This window comes from Cystoisospora suis (assembly GCF_002600585.1).
Source record: "Cystoisospora suis strain Wien I chromosome Unknown contig_344, whole genome shotgun sequence".
Taxonomy (NCBI): domain Eukaryota; phylum Apicomplexa; class Conoidasida; order Eucoccidiorida; family Sarcocystidae; genus Cystoisospora; species Cystoisospora suis.
Genome location: NW_027153145.1, coordinates 26622 through 36394, shown reverse-complemented (window position 1 = coordinate 36394; position 9773 = coordinate 26622). Strand labels below are relative to the sequence as shown.

Below are 9773 nucleotides of genomic sequence, written 5' to 3'. Positions count from 1 at the left end.
ATTGTTGCCACAGTGGAGAACAAGTGCGGTGCCACAGGGATTCATTGGCTGCGGATGTCGAGGTGGTTCTGTACCGCACTTGTGTCGCGGGGGGCGAAACACGTTACTGTCCGCATGTTCGTGTGGGCGGATTCAGTTCTGCAACGAGAGAGCAGTATAAATCTGTTTTCTGTGCGCTGCGCACAGTGCTTTCGTGTAGCGGTGGATACGAACCTGTACCCTGCGACGTTCAGTTAATAAGCTGCCCTCAGCTCATCCAGCATGTGGAGTGTGAGGACCCGTGAGGTTGAGTGTAACACACTCTCCCGCAGTGTCCCTTGAGACTTCTTTTTCGGAGATGGCAAGTGAAGCATGAGCTAGGACAGCGACAACGGCAAGCGCAGCGAAGTCGGGAGTGGTGCTGTTGGAGTAGTCGGTGCGGCCTCCAGTCCACATTCGTCAAAGCGCCCACGTGCGAGAGGAGTCTCCTAGCGCTCCTGTCGTAGGTGTGTACAGAAGACTGATGTCGACGGGCAGTGTGTCACTTTAGTGCACCCAACCCACCGAAGTGTGGTGTGTGATTCTATTTTTCGTCAGTCCAGTTGTGCTGGACGCGTGGTTTCCGAGTATTCGCGCCCCCATGAGTGGGACGCCAAGTCGGGCACCGCGTCGTAGAAGCGGGGAAACTTCGCGCTCGAATGAAGGATGGACGCAACCGAGGAAGCGGAAGCTCGTGGCGTCGAGGTCCATGCTTCGCCACAAACGCGGTAGAACTGCGACACGCGGACCCTGCAGTTTTCTGCTTACGTAGCACCTGTCATGTGCGAGACGGGCCAGCCCCGTAGGACGCTCAACGAGCCATCAGCCTGACACCGCATAGTGCTCCCGATCTAGACACACAAAGCAAAGTTCATGTGTCGCCCGGGCCCGTTCCACAACAGCCCTGAGCCAGGCCAGATGCACTGATTTGAAGCTTCGAAGAGGGCGTGCGTTTTGCACGTAGCAGCGGAACAGCGATGCAGTCGCTGAGCAACTGCAGACAGCGACGTGCGAGTTCTCGGCTGGGGGAGAGCGGCGGGACGGAGTCTTCAGCGTTGAAACTGTCCGGCAATGCAGGCTCACCGTAGACAGAGGTAGTGCCAGCCCCTTCGAGTACAGGGTAGATTTTTATTGTTGCTAGTATTCAGGGAACACGTGCTGAGAGCGTAGTGATCGACCAACGGGTGCCAGATGCCGTCATCGGCTGTAGGGACTGCCTACTTCGAGAGGTCGCCTGGAATGAACTGTTGTGTCGAGTGTCCGGGGATGTAACAAAGGAAGCACAGAGTGCGAGAGCGCAGTTTTACCTGTGTGTCAGAAGATCACAGCGTTTGTACCTATCCGTTGTCTCGGTTGCTTGCCATCAAAAAACGTTTTCGTTGCCAAAACTGTTTCGAGGAGGCCGTCCTAAGGTCGAAAGAGCAACTGACAGCATCGCTTTGTATCGCTCTCTTTTGTCTCCGAGGCTGCGAGGGTTGTTTCAGCATCGAAGCGACTCCAGGAATATCCAAACCGCAACAAAGTCGAGAACAAAAAAGAGCAAAACGGGTCAGTTGTGCTTGGCAGGTTCCGGAGTTGGATGTAAGATCCGAGCAGGTGAATGTAAGTATTATACACACTCGTCCGCTTGATAAACATTGAATACGCAGCTAGCAACTACATACGTCAAAGCATCACATGTATGGATCACTTACACGATATTGCAAGACTGTCAGAGTTCAGCTTCTCGGCACAGGCCTCCATACCTGGCGACCGACAAAGCCGCGAAGGCATCAGACCATCTCGGTCCAGAGTTTCAGTCAGGTTTGGTTGCTGCGAATGAGCACCTGTTGAAGAAAACTGAATTCCATCTCCTCGACACCGTACTACTAGTGTGAACTCTTCCCCAGCCTGTCAGGCTTTGCGTCAACACACTTTAAGAAAACGCTGCGGGAAAGATCGGCAGCGTCTCCTTGTCCATTGCCCTGTAAGGGTAGGACCGCTATCACGATTGAGGGAGAAAGCCCTTCCACAACCTATATAGTTGTATGCGCGGATATACACGTGTAGGTGCGGACCTGATTCATGTCGATCCTCGCATACCGCCACTCATTTTTCGGCCTTTTCAAGTACAGAACAAATGAAGAACATCTCTATTCCAGACTTGCTGCGCCCTGCTGCTTTTCTAGGTGCAGCCATTCTCTGATGCATCCCCGGTGCTCGAGCGAGAAGAGCGAGGCATATAAAAACAGACGAGAAGCACCCTTCACTCTCAAAAATCTTCCTTACCCTACATGGCACCCCTCTTTTTGTCTACGTTTCTCCGACCCGCTGTGTGATCTTGTACCGTGGCGTGTGCTAAGAACTCCGTGCAGAATATCAAATTCAATACAATACCTGCAGAAACGTGATCTAAACAGTGCTATGGGTGCACTTTTGTATCCGTTTGTTTGGGCATTCAGATTGATGTCAGTTGAAAACAAGACCACAGGCACAAGTAGTCTGCGCGCAGAACGAAGAGGCAAGTTGTCTTTGAAAATTGAGAAATTCTTCTACCCCTCACCCCTTCATCGTCACCAGTGCCTGCTATAAGCGGGGAGGGCCACGCATCGCCTCTGATCCCCAGCCAACGCAACACACGATGGGACAGTACGTTTTCCGGCTGTACTCAAGTAAACACTATGGGTGATATTCTTGGTGAAACGCAACGAAGGGCAGAAAGGCGAAGAGGAAGGAGGCGAATAAAAAGCCTGCGCATCTTCACAACGGATGATCATTCCACACCCGAGGAAAAATCCGAAGCTCACAGCACCGCCGACCTACAGAAGCACAAAGAAATAAATAGCCTTTGAGACAGATTTTATCATCTATCTCCTGGCTTACAGAGTAGGACGCACAATCACAATGCAGATCCAGACGCACCTGTGAGACGAGGAATTTTACATGGAAATACGTGTACACATATTAAATCTTCTGCAGTACACTGCTGTGTATTTGTCGACCTAACTCAACTCATACTCAAAGAGCCCATCTCTTCGTTGCCTCTCGTCCGACAGGGAGATGTAGCAGCACGTATCTGGAAGTACCGGCATCATCTGGACTTAACCCTTCCCAGGCAAAAGAAGCTCAGAATGACAGCGAGGATCAAAATGCACAGGAAGGCACGACAGTAGGTGCTACAGTGGAAGAGAAAAGGAAGGAAAGCTTTGAACAAGAAGAGGAGAGGTTCAAGAGACATGCGAAGTAGGTGAGAACCTACCATTGATACGGGAAGAATGAGGAAATTTCTATGTGCAAATGCCGCATAGCCTCCGGTGAGAAGACCAAAAATTCCCCCGACAGCTGCGCCCTGAGAGAGTTCGCACAGGCGACACGTGCGCGTAGCACAGGGGAGGGCAAGGCGATATTCAGAAAGGGCCGACGGCAGAGACTCAGACGTATATCTCTATAGAGCTTACTTACAGGTGTCACCGCTGAATTCATCACCTATTCGGCTTCTTAGCTCAGTAGAAAAAGCTATTGCCACTTCATTTTTGTTAATCTGTTGTGGAAAAGTGAGGAGGCAGTATTTGCAAGTAAACACGTGTCTGCATTCTTGTCAGCTCGACAAGATTCTATGGACTTGCCCTCGAGAGAACTTTCACCCCTGCAACTTCCGGACCCGCATGATCTTGGACAACGTCTAAGAGCATAGCGGCACATGAAATGCAAAAACCGGCCGTGGTCAGTAACACCTCCCCTCTTGAGTATACATTCAAGGGGCGCACAGCTCAAGTCATACACGTGCATGTGCGGCCAGATACATTTCTCACAACTGCCTTCGGGACCCCGCGCGACCGAACAATTTCACGCAACAAGATCAGCGGATGTATACATACGCAGGTTTTCGAAACGACACGCAACGATGCGTAGTGGAATGTAGACCGTTGAGGTACGGTTTTTTCTGCCTTCAAAGTTCTACAGCGATATAGTATTACAGCTGGAGAGACAGAAGAACGAAAGAATCATACTAAAGGTCGAAGGCTGACAGTCACATGAGAATCCCCTGTGTCTGTCATCCATATCGAATGGATGACTCCATGAGCAACTGCACAGCTTTCGTCGGCGTACCATCTTGACTCCCATCTTAACCCCTTCTAGACAACCGCGCAATCTAGGGTTTGTAACATATCGATCTAGAAGAGAAGCTTCCCGACCGCCCTGCAGACGGTCGACCCGTTGTCTCTCCTCTTCTGCGTACTGCCGATCGTAGAACCCAGGAGACTCGGGCGAATACGGAGACCTACAAATAAACAAGCAATGCGTATGTGTGAACAGAGCTCGTACCGGCCCGAGCAGACGACGCACCTTCACTGCCCCCCTACATGCCGTAGGTACTCCGCTGTCACAGTCAAAACACCAATAGTTCGCGTAAGCTGGGACCACTACAGGTGGGCAAATCCGGGGACTCCAGTAAATGGCGAATGTAGGCTTAGAACGGCATGCAAAGTCCCGCAAGTGGAAGCGGGCAGCCGCGGCGAGTCGGAGCCGCACCTGCGGCAAACGTCCGGTGGTGTAGATACACAACGGTACGAACACGCCTCCGTATCACAGCTGCTGCCGATATAAGTTGACCGCGTAGCTGTTCCTTCGATGCTAGCAGCACACAGAGTCTGGCTTTCGTGTGAAGACACTGACAGCTCTTTCTGTCCCTGTGCGAAGCTACAAAAAAACACGGGACAAACATAGAGTGCTCGCAGACGCCAGCGCCACAAAGATAGGTTCAAAGGTATTTATACGTGCCTTACGTGTACTTAGAAAAGTCCTCATTGGCGTAATAGTCCTCTCCTTTACCTACACCGAGGCTGGGAAGCGACAAGAAAGACCCAGAGGCAGAGGAAGGCGCGGAGGAAGAACGCGACAATGACGACGAGCTTGGAGTGGCTGCAGACAGTGGATTGTAGAAACAAACAAATGCGGACTTAGGCAACACACAAGGACCGAGCACATAATCAGGTACCAAGGTTTTCAGGACACAAAGAGAAACCTCAAAAATGAAGAAAACTCAAACACGATTACATGGATTCACATATATATTCATGAAAAGACAACCATGGGTGCCACGGCTTGACGCGTCCGTTGACACTTGTGCATTCCGAACTCCCGTATGAACCTAAGCTCCACAAGCAACTGTTTGCCGTGCTCTGCCTCTACACAGTTTGTGTGTGCGTGTATGTCTGCTTAGGTACATACACGCCCTCCGGCCTCGCTCGCATTTCAAGGCACTGGCCCCTTTACAGGAACTGAAGAAAACGCGGAGAGCGAGTTGACGTCTCTGAAGAGAACCGTACAGAGGAGACAGCTTGCTCCCCTCGCTGTACTCCATGGGGCGCACGAAACCGAGAACACATGGACTCCGTCAAAATCCGTCTACACTCGACTCCTGCCGGTGCACTGTTCCCCGTATCGTCGTTTCTCCTACACCCTCTGAGAGTAGAACACGCTTCGCCTCTCAGAGAGGCAGAGAAAGAAAGACACCAGTGAGGAAAACAGAGAGCGACTAACATGACTAACAGAGTTAACAGGCCTACGTGAGCGCGCACCCATGTCCACCCACGACGAAGTGTGCCTGTACGTATCCATACAAGGGAAGACATCACGTAAGGACATACTCGCAGGCGCGGCTGGTGGAGGAGGGGAGAAGCCTTTGAACGGCTCTGTCGCGCTAGCTGCAGAGGAGCCCACGGACTTCGGGGGTGGAGCTGAAAAAAGAACACGGAGAACTGCATACGAAGGAGTTGTGTGATAGTCACACAGTTTTTCCAGCAAAACAACCCACCACTTACATGTGCGTGTCTGGCCCGCCCTAGCTGGAGGAGTGGCCGCAGAAAACGACCAGCAGTCGGCACCAGAAGTACAGGCACTTCGGAATCACAACCAAGCGCACTCCTCAGAAGTAAAACGAAAGGCAGGCTTCCCTCAGGTGGTGGTACCCGTCTCGTCCCTGAGGGTTCGGTCACGAGATTCTCCCAGTTTCTTTCCCATCGTAAAAAAAAAAGATGCTTCCTAGTCGCTACAGAACAAACTACACTCCACCCTCTGTTCCTGTCGTAAACCTGTACGATAGAAAACTTGTTCAGCGAACAACGGACACTCAGGAGAAAATATTTTACACGACAGCCTGAGAGACTCACAGGGCGGGGGCACAGCCCCTCCTGAAGGGGGAGGCGGGACAAGTTCGTCATATTCACTCTTCGGCAAAGAGGATGTGGCGTCCTTTTTTGCTGCTGAGGTATCCCCTCCGGAACCAAAGGGCCACCTGCATGTGGACAGACGGAGATCAAATGTCGATTAACGTTAACAGACGACAAGGGAAAGGAAGCTACAAAAACACCGCAGGAAATAGCTTCCCGAGAACCGAGAGTCCGTCGCTGGGAAATGCTCTCCATGGAAAAAGTAACAGAGAGTCGTTGAACAGAAACGTTAATCACGTCTGCGGCAACGCAGAAGAGAAGATGAGCAACAACCCCACTCCTACCTATTCGGACCGAGAAGCGAAAAGAGCAGAGAAAATAAAAGTGAAGAAGAGAACCAACATACTCCACAAGCGTTCCTGTAGCCCTAGGTGTTCCCACGGTTTCAGATCTGGCACCCGCAGAAAACGCGGAGAAATAAAACAGATGGCTGGTACAATAAGACAACAACTGTTGCGACCAAGTTCTCGTCTCCCAGAAAAAGATGCGAAGGATCGTACCTCGAAAATAGAGGGCCCATAACGACATGCCTGGAATTATCCGGTAATCTTACCAGCTCATTTCGCCTTTGTGGCACAAGGAAAATCTTAAAAAGCCCGACCTGCTTGTACAAAAAGCCGACAGTGGGGAACCACGGACTCGAACTCAGCGCCTGTCACCTATCGGCCCGATCGGCCGTAAAATTCACCCCACGAGAAACTGAAAACCTCAACTGTGCAGAGTAGCAGATATGCCCGAAATGAAGAAGAAATTTATCGATTGCTACCTCGTCACACGAAAGTAAACAGTCATCACCGGTCTAATACACCGCTCGACCACGGCGTCCACAGAAGGCAAAAGCAAACTCTACTGAGCGGACTGTATATGTCGAGGAGGAAGGGGAGCTCCAGAATGCGTCAGACACTTCCTAAGAGACACGATGTGGAAACAGGAAACGAAATGTGTTCAGAATAAGTCTATGGGAAAATGCATGTCGATTCAAAGTGATGCTTCTCAAGAAGGTTGCATGCGGCATCGGCAGCCCTGCCTCCGGCGCGAGGCTCCAGTGCACGGAGGGCGGTGAGGTTGTCTTTTCCAAGCTCGAACACACAGCTACTTCGGTAGCGAGGTTCCTCACCCCGCTGAATCATCGGTGTTGTAGAGCCGCGCCTTTTCGAATGTGGGTTTCCCCTAGTTCGTCAGTTCCCTGCGATCATGTTGTGGCTGGAGACGGGCCTCACGGCTGTTCGTGTCCACACCTCCGCGGGTCATCCGGGTGTGCTCCCATCTTCTCTTGTCCAAGGCCCGTGAAAGCGGGCGTTAGCGCGGAGATCACTGGGACTGATGCAGCCTTTACAAGGTGCAGCCATCAAGACCAAAAGCCCATCAGATAAGCCTGGCGAGAAATACGACTGACTATTCACGGCACACCGCCAAGAGGATAGCGCTGTCCGCGAGCAGCCGATCGAGATCTCGAAGTAACACAACCTACGAAAACAAGACACTCATTTAGTGTGTCACCCCGAGCCGGACGGGTAGGAGAATCTCGAAGAAGGGGCTGTCCGGTGAACCATTTTCAAGATGAGAGGGCGCACGGTCCGCTGAGACGCATCGCTGGCGCCCGCTATCTATAACCGTAACCCGGCTGGTCGTACATTGCGGCGTGGCTACAGACAGGCCGACTAGCAAGTGTAATCAGACTTGGCGCGAAGCTTTTCGCTCCTTACCCAGCAACCTTTCCGTTTTTGTGGCTATGAACACGCGTACAAGCGGACTACACGTGCTTGGCGGGCGATATTCCACGTTGCTTGATCTTGAGTGTGCATGTCATGGGGTACCACCGTGACTCCCGGTGACCGTTCAATAATCCGTCCAACAACAGTGATTTTGCGACACTCCACACAATTCGAGAGTAATTTTTTCTTTGCTGTACCCCGTATCGGGGTTAAAGGCCGGGTACTCAGTTTCGGTTTGCGTGCCGGCTAGTCAGCTGCTCGCTCCAACGTAGCGATTGACGCTCATCTCGGCGGGGCTGCAAACTTTGAGGGATAGTGGATCGTGGTGGACGACCGTGGTTCGACTGAACGTTGTTAGGGACTTTTTTCAGGGGTGGAGACACGGAAAGCAAGAGGCGGTTTTGAACTCCGTCGGCTCTTGAATGGTGGAATCCATGGATATCGACGACCAAAGCCAAACCCCCAAGAGGGGTGAGCTGCACGCAAGGAAAGCAACTAAGGACGGACGTCAGAGTTCTTCGGCTAATGAAAGGAAACACGTTTTTGCGCCAACGGAGAAACGAGGCCTCTTCGCGAAGAACGTCGTCTCCCCGCTGTGCACACCACCCGTCCCTCGACATAGACTTCCGAAAGCCCAGTTTGGAGGCACTTCGACGGGAGGAAGTGCAGCCGGTGGCGGAGGCTCGAGGTCAGACTCCTCTCGTTATCACATGTTACCAGGAGAGGGCTACAGGCCCTCTGTCTTGACTCCTGGTGACGTTCGGGAGTTGCCCTTATCCAGGCCGACGCAAGGTGACCTCACGCCTCATAGGGCTACGAGGCAGACGCAGCATCGACGCGTGGAGCCTTCAATAGCTTCTGGGTTCAACAGACTCCAGGTTGACTGTTCTTCTGCTGCCAAGTTGGAAGAGATGCTTTGCCGGTTCGACGTGGCAGTTCAGGTGAGATTAAGGTCTCGCTTGTTTGGGACTCTGCTTCAATTTAAGGAAAGGCGAACGATAGTTCGCCATGACTACCATTGATTCGTTCAGTACACGCATCTTCTGCCGTGAACACTGCTTGTCGTTGCCACTGCAGTACGGCCCATGCTGCGGCCTGACAAGACTTGAACGCTGGAACCGAGCAGCTGAGCTGGGACTGAATCCCCCGGAGGACCTGAGGCTCGCCGTCGAGCGCACAGGCAACAACATTTCTATATTCGACCAGAGACTGACCAAATTTGGAGTCACGAACCCGGAACACTGGCGATGAACCTCCGCTTGCCACGTGCCGGACCTTTGCCGCTGTCCAAGTGATCTTGAATTCCCCGCGTCCCCAGACCTCTCCAGTTTACTTCCGTACGGAGAAAGACAGGCCTCGCTCTCATGATCCGGCGGTGTACGAGCACCGTTTGGTAGACACGTGTGACTTTCTAACTGTCAAGTGTGAACAGCTCTCTCCACTTCGAGGACTTGGGAGCACTTTTGAGGATTCAAAAGGAGGGGGCGGTCGTGAAAATCTGTTGACAGACGGAAGCTTTTTTGTTGTCGGTGGTGCTACGCGCTCAGCTTGGCCTTGTGGAAGCAACTTGCTGCGGCGGGACTTCGGACCTCAGAATTTTTTCGTGTTGCCTTGAAGAAGAGTCTCCTCCCTCTCCCCTTCAGGTGGCAAGCGCGTGCGTCCACGAAAGTGCGTTTTCCGACTTCTCGCTCGCCGAGAAGGCGACGAATTGTGTAGACTCGTTCCTGTACACGCGCGCAGCAGCGGCGCGAAGAAGACCTCAAGCACTGCCTGGTTATGAGGGAGGTGATGATGGGGGTTACAGCGTCTTAGTCTGAGTCTCTCGTTG

The 9773-nt window shown here is 52.3% G+C and overlaps 2 protein-coding genes across 2 annotated transcripts; one reads left to right on the top strand and one right to left on the bottom strand.

The window, feature by feature from the left end:
• Positions 1–2556: 2556 nt before the first annotated feature.
• Positions 2557–7206, bottom strand: CSUI_000879 (reactive oxygen species modulator 1). Its single transcript, XM_068061086.1, has 7 exons — positions 6784–7206; positions 6171–6295; positions 5649–5738; positions 4785–4920; positions 4108–4279; positions 3257–3346; positions 2557–2816 (listed from the first exon to the last, which is right to left on the bottom strand). The coding sequence occupies exons 1-7, from the start codon at positions 6789–6791 to the stop codon at positions 2571–2573; spliced, it is 867 nt and encodes a 288-aa protein (XP_067926940.1). The 5' UTR covers positions 6792–7206; the 3' UTR covers positions 2557–2570.
• Positions 7207–7317: 111 nt separating this feature from the next.
• CSUI_000878 (dna polymerase delta subunit) lies at positions 7318–9499 on the top strand. The gene is made up of 2 exons (XM_068061085.1): positions 7318–8886; positions 9023–9499. Exons 1-2 carry the CDS (start codon positions 8368–8370, stop codon positions 9194–9196), a joined length of 693 nt encoding a protein of 230 aa, XP_067926939.1. The 5' UTR covers positions 7318–8367; the 3' UTR covers positions 9197–9499.
• Positions 9500–9773: the final 274 nt, after the last annotated feature.

What these genes read in the sequence shown, in the direction of transcription:
- CSUI_000879 (XM_068061086.1), bottom strand. An exon ending in GAGGACTTTTCTAAGTACAC is followed by an intron (nt 4,280 to 4,784) that starts GTAAGGCACGTA and finishes GTTTATTTGTAG; the next exon opens with GTCTCCGTATTCGCCCGAGT. An exon ending in TTAAGATGGGAGTCAAGATG is followed by an intron (nt 3,347 to 4,107) that starts GTACGCCGACGA and finishes GAACTCTCTCAG; the next exon opens with GGCGCAGCTGTCGGGGGAAT.
- CSUI_000878 (XM_068061085.1), top strand. Translation starts at nt 8,368, where the DNA reads ATGGTGGAATCCATGGATATCGACGACCAAAGCCAAACCCCCAAGAGG. An exon ending in GGTTCGACGTGGCAGTTCAG is followed by an intron (nt 8,887 to 9,022) that starts GTGAGATTAAGG and finishes TTGCCACTGCAG; the next exon opens with TACGGCCCATGCTGCGGCCT.